The sequence below is a fragment of the Diplotaxodon limnothrissa genome, linkage group LG20 (genome assembly GCF_057381915.1).
Source record: "Diplotaxodon limnothrissa isolate DT_005_m linkage group LG20, D_limnothrissa_male_GT1.1, whole genome shotgun sequence".
In the NCBI taxonomy this organism is placed as follows: Eukaryota; Metazoa; Chordata; class Actinopteri; order Cichliformes; family Cichlidae; genus Diplotaxodon; species Diplotaxodon limnothrissa.
In genome coordinates this window covers 8,635,965-8,653,855 of record NC_140615.1, presented here as the reverse complement: position 1 = coordinate 8,653,855, position 17,891 = coordinate 8,635,965, and the positions used below count along the sequence as shown (strand labels likewise).

General features: G+C 41.8%; 1 protein-coding gene across 1 annotated transcript; it reads left to right on the top strand.

Moving 5' to 3' along the window:
• Positions 1–270: 270 nt before the first annotated feature.
• Positions 271–16,390, top strand: mbd6 (methyl-CpG binding domain protein 6). The gene is made up of 13 exons (XM_085345402.1): positions 271–807; positions 1,442–1,659; positions 2,655–2,788; positions 4,552–4,654; positions 5,111–5,291; positions 6,986–9,412; positions 10,097–11,106; positions 11,635–11,743; positions 11,894–12,039; positions 12,802–13,569; positions 13,761–13,813; positions 13,991–14,057; positions 16,094–16,390. The coding sequence occupies exons 3-13, from the start codon at positions 2,673–2,675 to the stop codon at positions 16,163–16,165; spliced, it is 5,052 nt and encodes a 1,683-aa protein (XP_085201528.1). The 5' UTR covers positions 271–807; positions 1,442–1,659; positions 2,655–2,672; the 3' UTR covers positions 16,166–16,390.
• Positions 16,391–17,891: the final 1,501 nt, after the last annotated feature.

Sequence of the window (17,891 nt, the reverse complement as noted above, 5' to 3'; positions counted from 1 at the left end):
ATATATATATATATATATATATATATATGCCTAGAGTATGTTTAACTTTTCATATAAAATTCGTGATGTGGGCCACAAATGCAGTGTAGACAGGCGGAAGTGAATCCACTATTGTCAAGTGAACACATGTTATTATTCTGTCATTATCATGTCCTCTGTCAAGGAGCTGAACACAGCTTCATTCAGGTCTGTCTGGAACACTACAAAGGTCCCGTTGCATGTCGGGTACAATATTCCTTAAGCATCTAATGCGCATGCTCAACAGTAAAAACTCCATTATTTTTTGCTCGGAATTTGTGAGAAAAAAAAAACAGTGGGCAACTGTGAATTGGGGATTACATGGGCCGTTATGGTTGTGGGAATATACCTGAAAGCTCCACGGTTTAGCAGAAGAGAAAGCAAAGCAACGGCTGGATAGCTGCAGACCGGGAGCGGGACAGCCTTCAGTCTTGTCGGGACACTCCACAATCAAGTAAATTTCAGTCAGTTAGCTGACTGGCTAGCTAGCCTAGCTGGTTGCAGCGTTAGCTCCGAGATCCCAGGCGCAGTAAAATGAAGCGTTATTGCCCTTTGTTTTTAAGTCGGACTGGCAGACGTTGTATGAATGCTGAGAGCTGAATGCGCACACCGCTACGGGAATTGGATTACACAGTGACTTATTTTGCGCTCATTTATTAAAGTATCAGCCGTTTTCAAAACATTATCTGGCTAGCCCGTTTGCTAGCCAGCTAACTCTTGATTCTCCCGCGAGCCAGAAAAGCCAAGACTCCAAAACTTCGCCAACACAGAGCCTGACGCAGAGAAAAGGTTGGTAGGACCTGCTAATATTGACGTTAGCTAACGGATATCAATAAGTAAAGTGTGATGTAGGTATCCGATTTATAAGAGGTTTTTTCACAACGCGGTATTGTGCATGGGTCGTGTGTTGTTACTGCAGCTAACGGGCAAGAGTTTTGTATTGGAGTGTTTTGTGCGCCTGACAGCTGTCACGACAACACAGTACAAAGTAGGGTGGCTTGCTAGCTTAGCTGTTAGCCTGGACGCTAGCTGCCGTGTATGAGCCGTGTACTTTGTGGGATGTTTTTTTTTTCATACTTTACGCTATTTATGATACAAAATTAAGAAAAAAAGGATACTTCAGTTCAGAGCTATATTAATTGCTCTTTCATGTGCCAGCGTGTTCGCTTCGGAGTTGGTTGTTGCAGCTGCTTATACTGTCGCTAAACACTGAGTAAACTACGGGCCTAGGCAAACACACCCTTCTACTTCAAAGCAGCCAGAGCTTACTCTGAAGTTCTTCTGGGGAAGACTAATACATCTGATGTCGTCGTTTTTCAAACACGCTTAGATCATATCAGTTACAGAATAGGTTTGTTGCACGATGTCTTTACCGCGGGGGTCGCTGCCAGATTACATAATCCACCTCCACCTTTCTTTGCAGGCTCTCCACCTTCACCCACATCCCTACTCTGATGTGAACTGAACTAATAAATCTGCAGAAGTCATCCTTCAAGAGAGGGATCTGCCTCATAGCTGAAGAAAGTCGAGGTGTTTGGGCAAGTCAGGTTTTACTGGCAGTGTGCTTCTAACCCACCAGCATGTACACTGGACAGTGGATACTCTAGCCAAAACAGATCCTGGCTTCCCAAAGATGACAAGGTATGCAACTTTCTTTTTGTTTGTCTTGGTATTACTTTTACATTGATAATAAACCAAAAACCGTTCTTTTGCTGTGGCCACTCCCCCTTTTCAACATGTTTACATCACATTCATTCTCTAGGGGCTTGTATTATCTTCATCACAGACATAAGAAAAGAAACTGCTGGGTACTTTCCCAGAACTTTTCGACACACAGATGACAGCTAAAAAGTAAAGGAAATGATGCTGAATTAGTAGAGTGGAATTAATTTGCAGTGCTTCCCATGTTCATGCTGCTTACTTTAGTTCAGATCTTGGCTGATTTCATCACCATGCATAGGGTACATTTTGTAATGTTTGATATCCGAGATTGATATTTGATGTTGTGTAATAAGCTGAATGTGACCTCAACATTAAGCATGCAGGTTGCTTGAAATAAAACATTAATGATTGCAAAATCTTTACTGCAGAAAGATTCACTCATCTTTTGTGTGTTTACTTTTTTCAGTGACTCACTCAGGCTTAGTGAACTTCCCTGATACGTGCACAATATACAGTTAAATGAGGAAAGCTCTTTCAGAAGAGATGAGCAAAATTTATTGTAGCATAAGCATGAAAAATTGAACTATTTTTCTGGTTAGACTCCAACAAGTCCCAGATGAAAGGGTTGGGGATGAGTAAGCATCTGGTTCATAGAGGCTTTAGTATAGACACCCTTGACAACCCGTATAATGTAGAGATAGCAGGATGAGGGGGGAGGATAGATGGCTTGAAACCTAAAGTAGATGCTGAGACTAAACAACTGTTTCCCCCCTATAAGAGTATTTAGCATTGGATTTCTCTTTGTGTTTAAGTAAAGTTGTGCAGTAGGGGATACCACAATGGTTAAAATTTCGTTAGCAGCACAGTCCCTGGGTCCACTCTCGACAGGCTGAACTGTTACTACATGATACCTTCATGTTACCCCCCTCCTTATGTTAAAAGACAAGATGTGTTAACACTTCCTGCTTTTCAAGGTGCTGGCAGGCTACAAAATGATGGGAGGCAGTGATACTGTCAGTGGGGACAAGGATGGGGTCCACACCACTGCAATACACGTCCCCATCGGCTGGCAGAGGAGAGTGGAAGGAGGGCAGGTACTCTATGTCAGGTACGTTGGTTCCACACACATGAACTTGCTGATTTTTAATAGTTGGGCAACAGGTTTTGAAAGCACACCACTGAATAATTGTTACATAATGTATTCTTGAAAAATGACAGTACTGGTTTTGCAAACATATTTTGGGGGATGTTACCTGGCAGGATGACTGCGGTTTTGGGTTAGTTTTTTTGAAGTTTGTTTCTAGCTATAGACAACAAAGAAGACAAGAAAATGTTTTATGCACTTTTAGGCAGTGCAAAGTGAGTAAAATTAAATGTGTTAATTATAATGTTCTATTTATTCTGGTGAGCACTTATTCTGGTTCTATTTATTCTTATTCTGGTGGTTTTAAATACTTGTGTTTTCAAGCATACTAGGTCTTAGTGGGGGCTCAAAAGCAAGTGACAGATTTAGGCTTTTTATATATATATTATGTTGTTTCTACCAAAGAGAAACATACTTTTTTCTTTGTTATCAGTCGTTCATCCTGAAGATCACCTAAAGACTTCTTAGATTTACTGCAGTTGTGCTCCACTCCACACTTGCCCTCTTCTTTTGCTGTGAAAGGATTCCCTTTGCCTTAAAATACTGGGCAGCTGAGGCAGAGAAAAAAGTATTTCCATTTGGATAACAATATTTTTGTTGAGCAGTGGTTTGGATCACGCTTGAATTTAGACATAAAATGTGACATTGTAAATATGAAATTTTGTATTACTCATTATTAGCCACTGAGTTGGAAAGAAACTTGGCTGAAATTAACTGTTCATTTTTTATTTATTTTTTAAACTGTTCATTTTAATGTTAGCCATAACCTGCATTACTAACTAGTAACCTATCTAATGCCAGACACCCCAGCCCTGGAGCAAGACTCTGAAACTTTGCTTTTTGTTAGATATACCCTGATTGAGACTTAACGCTTCAGAGGAGGTTGTGCTATATGTTGCCAATTCTCCATGGAATATTTTTTAATTATTGGGCCAGTTTGTGCATTTTACAGGTGTAGAAGCACCACAGGAGTGGATTTGTGTCCTTCAGACTCTCGTATGGGTCAGCAGTGTTTGCAAATGACACTAGTGGTTTCTCTCATTGAACTGGATTGAATCAAACCTTTTTTCATAATTATCTTCTGCACATTTGTACAGTCAGCAGGGAAACTTTTACTCATGACTGGGAGTCTCAAGCATGTAGCTCTCTTGCCCTTCTCCATTAGCTCCCCATGGCTCTAACCAGGAAAAAAAACACAAACTGCATGAATGTTATGATGGAATTGAAAAATGCACAAGTAGTTTATGTTTATCAGCTGAGACCTTACTCCTAGTTTTGCTGAACCTCACTACCAGTGGCTAGTATGGATGTAGACCCATAAATGGCTGGTCTCCCATAAGTTGTTCATGAATGACTTTGTTGATATTAAAGGTTGGCAAACGCTTTCCTAGAATGAACAGTATACATGTCTCTGCTCTGAGAGCTGCAGCTTTAGCTTGAGCTCAAATTGATTTGGCTCAGTTGCACCATAATGCTGCCTACAAATGATTCTTGAAAGGAAAAATTCCTTCTGTGGCTGCTATGCCTTGCGATTATGTGTCACGCTCAATTTTCTTCTGGCCTTGAACAACTCCTGTCATACATCATTGTCCACCCCTTTACACCCTACGCATAGTTGCATTTTTCTGACATTTTGCACTGGCTGGTGTTGGGTTCAGAGCCAGGGCAGAGTTTGTGCTTTAACTGTGTCTCATTTGTTACAGTTTCTCTCTGCCTTCTTCCTGTAGTCCCAGTGGCACAACCCTGTCCAATCTGGAAGAGGTCAAGACCTATCTGATGACTGATGGCACCTGCAAATGTGGCCTCGAGTGTCCTCTCATCATCAACAAGGTGTTGTCAGTCTGTCAGTTTGTTTGTGCTGTTGATTTGTGTGTTTCTAGTAAGGTTTGGCAATACACAACAGAGTTTTAGATTCAGTAAGCTCTGTGGTGTTAATCTCACTCTCATTCTTGTGTCACAAATATACTTGTGGATCACAGCTAAGCAGCTGTTGTACATTTTTCCTAGTCGGCATGGAGAATACTTATAGGAAGCATGTCTAGTTAGATTTGTCTGTTCAAGTAGTCACAACAAATTGATTGGGACACAGATGTCTGCACAGGGTCTCGCTTTCACCCTCTGATAACAAAATTTACGTCATCCTGACCAAAACAGAACCTCACATACTTAAGAGAAGCAAAAACTACTGTGTAACAGTTACATAAAAGTACAGAGAAAATCTATTTACATATTCTCCATAAAGTTTTGTCTGAATTTGTTCTAATCCTCCTTTTTGCTGTTGTGCAGGTTTTCAACTTCACAGTGGGTGTGAAGGTGGAACAGCACAGCCAGCCACTGGGCAAAGCAGAGCAGGACATGACCAAACTCTGTAATCATCGCAGGAAAGTGGTGGCAATGGCTGCCCTGTGTCGGAGTATGCAGGCTTCACAGCTGCCCTTTGCCAGCTTTCATCATCCAGGTAACCAAGGTGAGCAATGACATGCAGTAGGTTTGAGACATGGTACTCATTTATCAGTTTGCTCTTAGATAATATCTAATAAAAAAACATAAACATTTGAGTGATACTTTTTTCTTAATTTCTACATATTTCCTTAAAAAGAAAAGCTGAAAATCAGAAAATGCTGGGTTTTAATTTTTCTTTGAATAAAGTCTCTATGGACGATGTTGACAGGTTCCCCTCACAGCCTTTAATGTTGACAGTGTTGTGTGCACGGCAGTAACATCAGGTAAAGGACTTTGCACACATTTCTACATGAGAATACATGATAAGTATTACCATGATCGTAGAACCAATTAAAGATGAAATTTCATTTATGAAATTAAGAGGCTGTTATTAATAAAGTGTCTTCAAGTCAGCCTTCAAATCCAGTTCCTTCTAGCTCACCATTCTACTCTCTTGCACTCTGTTTCGATTAGTAGAATATCAGAGAAACTCTAACAGAATCCACAATGTTTCGATGCAGTTTATTACACTTTAAGCCACAGACTTACACACATAATTTTGCATCCATATTATGGATCACATGTGTTTGACTGTGAGATGCATGTGGGAGTGGATTTGACCATCTGCATGAGTAGCCAGTGACTGCCGGAAATCCTGTGGGGGCTGGTAGGTGTAGTTTGAAAGGAAATTTGTTTCTTGTAGATCTGCATTTGTGTTGTTGAATGCAGCAGCTGTTAGCCACACAGAATTCAAACTGCTGTAGTATTGATGTCCTTTCACCCTAAGAACAGAAGAGATTTAGGAAAATGAAGATTTCCAGTTCTGGCGTGCTTTGTTTCCTCGAGTTTATTGTATCTTATTTCCACCCAAAAACTGTTTGTATTTTGGTAAAAATCAGTGTTGAGACACAACTCTCTTCAATTCTGTTAAAAATTTGGGTAAAATAGGAATTATTTGAATGGGTAGAGCTGCTCTGACTCAAGTCATGTGAACTGGATATTTTAGTATGGTGTTATTAGTGTTACCACTCCTTGTATACACGACAAGTTGGAGAGCCACATGGGGTGGTGAGGAGCAACTGTTGAACCAGGCCTTTCCTATGCACTCTGTGCAGTTATATTCCTTCATTAATGCACATCTGTGCATAATTCTCTCATTTTGGTTGGTTAGATAACTGCTCGCTTTTCTCTAGATTATTATTAATTTTAATTGGTTTTGGGATATTTTTGTATTGCATAGCTTGGCCTCCATTCCGATTATTCAGCAACCATTGGATAACAAAAGTAAAATGTTCTTTTTCACATATTAGTTATAATTTCAATGTTTGATTTTTAGAAAAAAACAAATTTCACACCATTTACCTCAATTACTAAAAAATTGGTTGTTTAAATGCTTCTTACAGCCTTTAACAACAAATGTATCGAAAAACCTAAATAAATCTCACAATACTTTTTTAAGCAATTAAATTGCACAAAATTGACAGATGTAAAAAATTTACGAATTAAAAGTGATGCAAATTTATATATATATATATTTTTTGTCAGACTGTTCAATAAACATTCCTTAAAAAAGAATTTTCTGGCAATTATATCACAGTTCAGACATTAAAGGGACAAGAAATTATGCCAGACTTGTCTTTCACAATAATTACTCTGTAAACCATTTAGTGGGCTCGGGAAAATTGAGTAACAAGCTGTATTTTTTGTTCCCACTTCCAGAGATGAGCAATCGGGTGGACGGTCGTGATACAAAGGGCGAATCCACAGAGCGTGAAGAAGAGGACCGTGGCATTTTCTGTCCCAAACTCCATCCAGTCCCAGCTCGACCCCAGAACAACCTTCACCCAAACCCCTGCACCAGTCCTAAATCCTCTCACCATTTTATTTATCCTTACAATGGCTCCTCCTCTGTCCTTCACCCAGCCACAAACTCTCACTATCCACTAGATGCCTTGAGAAGACTTCACCATCCTGCTTTCTCAGCATCCTCCAGTTCTTCCTCCAGCTCATTTCCAGCGTACAGCACCCCCCAGAGGTCACCCTGTACTCCCACTCCTCAAAGCAAAAGTCAAAGTCAAAGAACACCTAAAACCCCAGAGACTCCTGTTTCTCCTCGGCTAGGACCCCTCTCTTCACCTCCCCCCTCGTCCCCTGTTACCCTTGGTGGAGGAGGAAGAGGAACACAGACTCACCCTCATCATCCTCATGTTGTAATTGTGGGAGGTTCTACCCCACCCTCCCTCTCTCCCTCTGTCCATAACATGTCTATGTCTCCACACCAGCGCTCCTGCCACCCATCAGCTTCTCCATCCTCTCTGTCTGAGCAGGGAGGAGGCTTACCAGCAGCAGGAGGAACGCTGATGGGAAATAACTTGCCTCAGAGAAGGAAATCCACCTCTTCCTCTCCACACTCCCCACTTCCCAGTGGCTCTCCAAACCCCAGCCCCCAGCTTCCCAAATACAAGCTGGAAGACATCTTGGAGCAGTTCAAGAACTCAGGCAATAGCAGCACTAATAATCACCACCTCCTAAACCCTAATAATCCCTCCTTACTGACCAACCAAAGCAGTAGTAACCCTCATGGTCTTTCCTCAAAGTCCTCAAAGACTCCAACCTCCACTGCAGGATCACAAGTGTTTGGGTTGAACTCTGCAGGGCCCTCTAGTTTACCTCTGGGGCCATATCTGAACCACCACCATAGCCATCAGGGCAAGCTGCCACATCCAGCTTCTTTCCCTGCGAGTAGCCTCCTCTCTGCAGCTGCCAAGGCTCAGCTGGCTAACCAGATAACCCAGGGCCAGAGGTCAAATGTGGCCAGCAATGCAGTGAGCTTGGCCTCTTCTCTGGAGGTCCTGAAAGAGGCACAGCAGCAACAGGCATCAAAGGTAACAAACAGCACTTTACATAACAGCCACTCTCCCTCCTCCATTGCTTCTTCTAGGCTTCCCCATCCCTCCCTTGCAGCAGCCTCGACTGTTTTCTTTCCTCCATCCCACTCTCTGGTCCAGTCCCTGGCTTCCTCCTCGTCCCATCTGCCACAATCAGCAGAGCGTAACACATCGTATAGGAAGCGGCAGCGTCGATCTCCCACAGTCCTCAGCATGCTAACAGACACCAAGCAGCTCTGTAATGGGCTGCGGAAGACCCCACCAGAAGATGCTGTTTCTGCTACAGTTATCAATCTTTCCTCCTCGTCCACTTCATTCCCCTCCTCCTCCTTGCATTCTTCCTCTACCTCAGCTGTGCAGAATCAGAATGCCATCATGTTGGATAACCATCATCAACTCCTCTCTGGGCAGATGCCCAGGTTCCCTGCTCCTCGACAGACGGCACAGCTTTCCAGGCCTCTGCGCCCAAATGAGGCCCTGGACTTCACTACAGGACCGACACCCACAGCCACCCCTCTTGGCTTGGATCCTCCAACCCAGCCTTTGTCTGCCCTGTTACACCTGCTCAGTTTGCAGAATGCGCAGGCCACAGTCTCAGCATCCAGCTCTGCCTTAGCTCAGTCTGGATCTGTGTCTGTTGAAGGAGGTGGACACACTAATAAACAGAGCCCCAAGCAGTCACCTTCATCTCCAACCCATCAGTCTAATGTCAGGGACTCGTCGACTCGGTCACCTTGCCGAACAGATAACACTAATTCTCCCCCGTTGAGTCCACAGCCACTGTCTCCTCCTCCCCCCTCCTCTCAGTTCACATCAGCGCAGTCTCATCTTCATCGTCAGTCCACTAAGTCAACTCCTCTTCAAAAAGATTCTTCGTGCACAGTGTTACCAAACTCAGATTTCCACAACAGCAGCAGCCCATCTCAGCAGACACCCTCATCTCCCTTTGGCAAGCATCAACGAACCGATAATCACATTCCTTCAGTAGATCCTGCTTCCCATTCATCTTTACAGGTTGCCTCACCTCAGGGCACTGTCACAAGAGAGATTATTAGTAAGAACGAACCTACATCAGTGGACTTTAGTCATCCTCAAGGCAGTGTTCCTGTAGGGGTATCCACTTCCCCAAAGCCTCTAGATCTTAGCAACCACGTCCTGGCCATTCTCGCAGCATCTTCTAATGTTCCCCAAGGGGAGGGCAACTCTTCCAGCCATACCTCTGATGTTGAGACGTCTTCCCCAGGAAATCAAACTGCAGGTGAGGATGTTATTCATGGTTTTAGTTTTACAAGTACAGCCTAAACTTGTAATTTTTATTGAATTAATTTGGTTGTCTACACATATAGACATCAGCTTTGTTTTTGTCATTCTTATTTTTAATGTGAGTTGTATTTGTAGCTGAATTCCCCCTTTAAATGGGCTTTACAGATTATTCTACACAAGATAATAAATACACAAATAAGGGAGCATCACAGTAAAACATGCCGGTTAAACTTCAGGAATATCAATCTGTCCAGTTAAGAAGTGGCAACCATTGTGAAAAGAAAATGGCACCAGTGGCAGGTCTGCCAGTTGTCGTGTTCTCTGGTGGTCCTGCTAAAGGATGGTAGGGACCTCATGCTTCTAGAGTCTCTTTCTGACAGTCTGTGGGGCACTGGACTTGGTCCTTTTGTTCCTCCATTGGTTTATGCTGTCTAACTGGAGAGATTGATATCCCTAAATTTTAACCGCTTGGTTATACTGTGATAAACAAATGGTTCCTTATTTTTTTGAGCAATATATGTCAAGAACAAGGGGTGCATTATTTTTTTTTCTTGTTGCTCTGAATCAGAGTGATAACTGATATAACTGATGCATACCATCCAGCACGAGATCCATATAAAAATGTGTTGAATGATTAGTCACTTTAAACAGATTTAAATAATTGTTGTTTTTCCCACAGGAACGGAGGAGTCTGAATTTGGGGACCCAAAGATCTTCACATTGACCAAACCTCCAGCCACCAGTCCCGGGCTCACTAGCTCCTCTCGTCAAGGAGAGAATCACAGTCCTCCTAACCCTTCAGCTGTAGGTGACTCAGCCACTCCTTTAAGTCTGGCAGAGGCCTTTCCCTTCATGAACCAAGAGCAGCTGCTCCAGCTGCTGTCGTCTACAGGAGGAGTACCATCTGTCCTGGACCCCACAGTCCTGGCTTCATTGCCCCTAGGGGGCCTTTGGTTGGGAGGACAACATGCACAAGTACCTCCTGCCAGTGTTGCACCGCAGCCACCACATAATCTGTCAGACCAGCAGTCAGAGCAGCAACAGCAGCAGTTACTGATAACACAGCAAGAAGATGCACAGCAGCAACACCAAGACCAACAACAAAAGCAACTGCAGATTAACAACAATCATCTGTTTCCCTTGTTGCCCCTGTTGAGTGGTGCCCAAGGGGAGTTCCCTCTGAACCTTTTAGGGCTGCTGAATCCACTTCCAGCCCCAGCGTCAGCCCCTTCTGCAGTGCAGGAGGCTGATTTGACAGAAAAACCCAACCTTCATGCTCTGCTAATGGCCTCCTTGTTGCAACAGCAGGCTTCCTTGTTACCTCTATCTGCGCTGGGTCAGTTGAGCCAGGTCAGCTTGGAAGTTCCTATTCAGCAGTCACAGCAGATCTCTACTACATTAGAGGGCCTCAGTCTGGATAAGACCTCTGGCCTGCTGGACCCATCAACCCTAACTGGGCCAGGGCTCTTGGAGGTCACTCAGGGCCTCCTTCCTATTCCTGCAGGAGCTGAAGGCTCTATCCAAGCCCTTCAGTCTCTACTCATTCCCGCCACTCTTCCTCCTCCCTCTGCAGCCTTCCTGCCCCTCAGCCCTGCCTTGCTCACTGCTGCCCTGAGCTCTGCTGAGCTCCACCCGCCTCCCAATACCCAATTAGCTCCTGCACAGCAAACCCAACATACCCAACCTCAGGTACGCTCCCGATTTCCTATAGCTCTTTCCTCTGAGGTCATCCTAGTTTCCCTTGGAAAAACTAAACTCATTTCCTTAACTCCTCCATTGTTTTTTACTGTATTAGTTTCCCAAATTTCTTTCCTTTTTTGCTACCCTGCTTTATAATAAAACCCTCACACTTTACAATTGGTTTTGGTTACTGTTTTAATGTACCCATTGGCATGTGGCATGAATGGATAGTTTTTCATCCTGTTTATAGTTCAAATATATGAACATAGAAAAAACACTCAACAGTAACTAAAAGAAGAAACGCAATAATGATGATGATGATGATGATAATGTGTGAGGAGTGGGAGGTGTTCCTTTCAGCCTTTGCAAAAATGCAATGTGTGCATTCTCCAAAACTTTTTTTGTTTAGTTTTTTTTTTATACTGAAATACTAAGTTAATATATGTGAAGAATTTATGTCTCCTGGTTTTTTCAGCCATACTTTATTTATTTTATAATTCATTGTCTGAAACCCCCAAACCTTTATATTCACTTCAGGTACCCACAGATGCTGGTGTTGACACGCTCATACCCGTATCTCTTCAAAGCAAGGACAACCCCATCCTCCAACAGTTACTCCCCACTTTGCTGAACTCTGCTATATTAGGTGAGTTCGCACACACCCTGTGTTATATGTCTTTCTCATTGTTTTAGGAATAAATATTATTTGCCTTTCAGTGTTAAACTTTAAACTCTGCAGGGACTCTATTGCAGTATTTTTTATACACTGTGTATTAGTGTATTTTTTGCTTTATAGGAGATCTTCCTGGCCTCACAGGCCTCCATAACATTGTGGGGATTGGAGCTGGTTCCATTCTTCTACCACCAGTCCAGGCCTCTGCTTTGGGGATGCCACTGCTACAGGGCCATGATGGAGCAATCAACTTACTCAACAACATACAGGTACATACCTAGCATGAAGTCTGGAGAACACAGCATTTTTATCCTTTCTTTACTGTACATACTAGTGTTAAGGATTTGCTGTTTTCCATAATAACCTTCCTCTGGCTGCAAACACCATGTTGCATTTGTTAAGAAAATCCTAAGTGGGTGAATGTGAATGCATATGTGCTGCACAAAATAATGTGCCACAATTTGAGAAATGGTGTTTCCTAGATTCACTAAAAATATGTTGTTTTTTTTTCTTTTCTTCAGTGAACTATGGTGTCCAAAAAGTTAAGACACTAACTTTTCTCTGGGAATGGCTGTAATGTTTCAGTTATAGCAGCTGCAGATTATATCCGCTGCAACATCTGTGTCATAAAGCTTCACATCTGAGTTCTTCTCATATTGCATCAATACTTTACAGATGTTATCATTTATTTTAAAAAAGCCCTGTTGTTTTGATCTGGAAGCGTGTAAAAATAGTTTGTTTTTTTTGGGGGGGGGGGGTTGTAAGTGAAAAATTAAATCCACGCTCAGACAAGTGTTACATTGTACTGACTGAATTCAGCATCATCAGATGTTGAAAGATTTAGATTTGTTTTCCTCCTGGATGCTTTAAGGAAATATAAAGACAATCTAAAGTTGAATGTTCATATATAAATGGAGGATTATATAATTTTAGGCAATTTTGCAACAAAGAGAAAACACATTTTTAATTCTCTAATACTTTCTGGATCTTTGAAAGTTACTTAACATATCTTTTTCTTTTTGCTCCTCTAGCTGAACCTTGCTCCAGCCTCAGAGGGAGAGAAGCCAGTATCCTTGCAGGAAGTGCAAAGCCCTGCCCCACAGGAAGACATACCAGCCAGTCAAATCACTCCTGAAGTGATCCCAAGTCCTGTTCCAGCTCTAGCTCCAGCTCCTGCCCAAGAATCCACTCCAGGCTCTCAGCGAGGATCTGAGGGCAGATCTGTCATTGATCCTTATACTTCTTTTATGGACACGATTTATACCTCTTTTCTTCAAGTCAGTGCTAAAGAGCAGGAAGATGGGGCCCATTTGGGGCCATCTGACCCCACTTCACCCTTCTGTGCCTTACCTCCAGTTTCTTTTCCTGTGGAGCACCATACACCGTCCACAACTGTCCCAACTCTGCCACAGGCAAGTGCCCCAGTTTCCCTTAGCCCACGGCGGGCTTGTTCCCTACGCAACCCAGACTTATCCCGACTTAGTCTGGAAGCAGCAGCCCATTCTCCAGCCCAAGGGACACCCAAACCCACTGAAGATGGGTCTGTGTCCCCCTTACAAAGGAAACCAGTTATGGTAGAGGGACATACTCACCCAGAACCTCCTCTTCCACCTATATACTTGGAGGAGGCCAAGACAGACTGTGCTGGGCCTGCTGCATCTATGTGCCCTTATGTAGATCCAGGTGTGGATAGGCAGGGGCATCTTCCCCAAGTAGGGTATCTCAGTCCTGGGGATGGATGCAATAGTAGGCCCACTGAAGAGACAACTGGGACATTGCTGCACTCTGAACAGGGAATGGTGAGTGCCCAAGTCTTCTGTTTCCTTTATACTCAAAGGCAAAAATGTTTTTGCTTCTTTTAGACACCAGAATGTGGACTTTAACAATGGTTGGTTATAGGCTTTTGATGAATTTAAGTAGCTGAAATGTAAAACAATGATGCATGATTTAATCATAATAACCTTGTAACATGATTTCTGGTTACACAAAGGACCAAGCAGGAGCAGCGGCTGGAGCCAGAAGAGGAAGGAAAAGGAAACAAACGTAAGACTCCTTTTAAGATGGTTAATTTCTCAGTTGTACTCGATACAGAAAGTTGCCTGGATAATTCAATTTCCAGTAAAAATCAGAGTGTCTCCCACATGCAGTTCTATAATAACTGTCCTGTCAGGTGTATTTGGCATACTGTAGTGCATACTAATGCGTTTCTTACTTTATCAGGCTTCAGAATGTGTTAGAAGACTTCAGAGACGTGGATGCTACAGCACTAGAGGAAACCAAGGCTACAGTAAGACTTGTCTCCCTCTCGATGACTTATGGATTTATTGTTCTTTAGCAGAAGGGCTGGTTGTTGTTTACCTCTCACCAGTTCTATTCAAATGTTCTTAGTCAGACTCTTTGCAGTCTTAAAGACGGCCCTTGTTTTCCCCCAGCTGTTGGTATTTGCTGTTGCTGTTACTTTTCCACAGTTTGGCATGTTTTAATTGACTATATGTGACTTGCATGTTAACACACTTTGAGGTTAACATGCATGGCTTCTGGTGAAAATCCATCAACAGCTGTTGAGTTGGCAGCACTGACACATGTACTTGTTAAAACAGTCTGTAGGGAAACCTGAAACCGGGTAACAAGTGGGTCCAGAGGCCTAATCAGACCCAAGTATCAACAAGGTGTTATATTTTTATTTCTTCTCTGAGTACTGCAGAAACAAAGTAATAGATTTCCTGTTTATTGATGCTATCTTAGACATTTGATCTCACAAACTGATCTCCACGAACATTAAGTCATTTACTTTGAAGTGAGATTTGACTTCAATAGAGTTTATGGTAACAGTGCTCGTTGCCAAACATCATTTGTATGTAAGGCTGGAAACACAAACAATCTTTCGACACCTCGAATAAAACTTAATCATACACTATATCTTTTCTTGCCTAAAGTCTGTATACTGTGGAATAGGCACTCAAAACCACACAGAAGAAATGGCATAAAAGTAAATCATGTATTCAGTTTTGTTTTGTTAGGTAAAGAATGGAAGAGAGGCACTATAATATGAGTGAATACAAAATGTAATAAAGTAAAACTATATAATGAGTAAAGAACCATTGATCGATAAGCATTCATCACAGAGTCATGGTACCCAGGGCTGTTCGATATAACGATATATCGGATGACAATATGAAAATCTTTCATATTACGCTATTGTTTGTTTCGTGGTGTCGCAAAATAAGCTGTTTACGACAATGTTTTTTCATCGTTTTGATAGTCACTGTAGTGGCTATATTAATTTCGTCAAATGCTCTCTTTCTCTTATATTTAATATAACCACACTACGGACAGACAGGCAACTGTTTTTATGCGTTGTTGTTAGCAACAACAACGGTAAAACCATCGCGTGGCTCCGCCGTCCGCTTGTTTATTTTCCACATAAACCTTTCACAATAAAGCTCAAGATCCTGTTGAGACGTTTCAATATAAAGTGAATCATGTGAAAGAGTATGCAAAGTGTTTACGGATGAGAAGCAACAAAGAGCCGTCAGGTGCTAAAAAATAAACCTTAGACTCAAACGTTAGAACAGGCTTTTCCCCGCAGCACGCTGTGTAATAAATACACAGAACTTATGTCTAAAAATGTATAGATTCATGCATTGGTTCAAACATTTGACTTCAGGTACATGACTCCCAGCTAAAAACACTTTACGTAAGTCGAGCTGCCCGAGATTCACAGACTTTACAGAAAATTTTTACATTTTTGTGATTTATATCGTTGTCGGAACAATAGATGTGTTAAATCGGGATATGAGATTTTGGTCATATCACACAGACCTAATGGTACCGTTAAAATCCTTTGACTCCTCTCAAAGCTGCTAGCATGGGTGTAAAGAACAATGAAGCTAATATAATGCTATTTGACATCTTCATAGCATCAGATAGGTGGTGTGCAGTGAATCGAAGTATTTTAATTTTTTCATCCTTGAAGTGTAGAAATACCACATTAATGACAATGCGGCACAAGAAATGCCACTAACAACCAGCATTTAAGAAAAATATTCAGCACTCTGGTGTTAGGGCCTTTTAATGATATCACATTATGTCATATAATATCAGATAATATAATGTCAAGACATGAGGGGGGCTTGGGTTGTGCAAGCTTGCTGTGCAGGATTCAGTGTAAAGGATTTGCTGAAGGGAGCAGTTTCTGTTTGGTGCTGTGAGTCTTCTCAATGATTGTGCAGTTCTGACTGCAGTGCAAAGTCATTCCACCACTGGCAGCTGCAAAGATATGAGCCTGATGTGACTCTTCTCTCACACTCTCTCTCGTTCCAGACAGCACTGCTGAAGCCTGAGAGGTCAGTGCGCGGCAGGCGGCGACGAGGCGCCAGGTCTCAAAGGCAGTGATTGGTGGAGGGTGCCATCATTCAGAGCTGTTCACCAATGAAAGGCAACCAGATGCCTCTGTATACCCCTCCATCTCTCCAACCTCATCACTACTGTTTTAGACCTTAAAAAAAAAATCAACTGCACTAATATGATGCTGTCATGTCAACCATTGTTATGGCAACCACTATGAACAGATAGGAGAAAGATCTAGTCTGAGTTTATTTCAAAAGGTGAAAAACATGAAGAGAGATTTTGTGGATACTTTTTTCACTTGTGTTTTCTCTTAGGTCACAAAATAATGGTTGCGTTACATTGTGAACAATGATCTTTCAATTAGGTTTGTGTTAGAATTATATTAATGAGAAAACATGAAAATAACAAACGAGTAATGTTTTCTTCTCATCAGTGTGTTACTGTGAGTCAGGACGAAGCCCATCTACTTGAACGATGCTCTCTGTTGAAAGTGTGTGTGTGTGTGTGTGTGTGTGTGTGTGTGTGTGTGTGTGTGTGTGTGTGTGTGTGTGTGTGTGTGTGTGTGTGTGTGTGTGTTGGACAACAGTGCTGTTGCTGAGCCCCCCACTGTCAGGACGTTTTTCATTTCAGTGAGACTTTGTCTTTTTAGTAAGATGAACGTCTCTTTGTGCTTGTATTTTAGAGAAATGTTCCAGGTTTTCAGGCGGTGCTGAAAGAGACTACAGGAAGGAAAGAAACTTGACTTTTTCTCCCCCTTTTTTCAAAGTATGATATAATCTTTATGTGGGATAAACCAAGGAACTAGTGTGGTTTACTCAATCAGGTTTCTTAGGTAGTTTATATCAGTGGCTGATTACAAACAGGAAAGTTTTTCATTGAATATAATTTCACATATCATGTGAGATGTATTGGTGTATTTGTTTTGTACAACCTTGTACAACCTTGAATCATTTTGCAATGCTCCAGGGTTCCCAGTGACTAACCATACTGATGTTTGTAAAAATTGCAAAACCGGCAACAAATCTAGTGCAACTCACGAGTGTCGTTTGTCATAATTTGACAACCCATTTACATTTCAGATGCTGTGTTACTTGACGCTGTGAAGAATTACATGTAGCTCTGGTGACTTACATGGGATGAGACCCAGGCAAGAGATAAGTCTATTTAAAAAAAATAAAAAAATAAAGAGGCTTAATTTTGAAGTTCAACAGGAACCAGGTGTTTACAGAAAGTACTGTATGTCCTTTGATTGGATGAATGGATGGCTGGAATACTTATAACACAGAGAGCGATAATGTCTTATGTGGATCTGTTGAGTCCGTGTGTTACTGTGGATTTGGAGTGATATCCTTGCTCTGTCTCCCCCGTCACTGTTTGAACTCTCCTCCACACACTGCCCTGCCCCTGAGAGTACTGGCATCTCTAGCTGTATTTAAAATAAAATAACAAAAAAAGAATAAAGAAAAGTGAAAAAGAAAGCAGATTATGCAATTTCTACACTTGGAGATTTGTACATATGTACAGTTAATGTGTTTTATTTTGATTTTATATTGTTAGAGACAGATGAGAGAAAACAATGAATTGTGAATTTTTTCTGGGAATTGTAATTAAGTATTTTTCTCATTCTACCCCTTGCTTTCAATACTTATGTTAAAAAAAGACGATTAAATTGTGGACTGTAGCTTTCTTTTTTTTATATGGGAGTCGTTTTTTATTTAATATTAAACTATTTACAAAAAATACATGTACCTTGTGCTGATTTGTGTTCTGA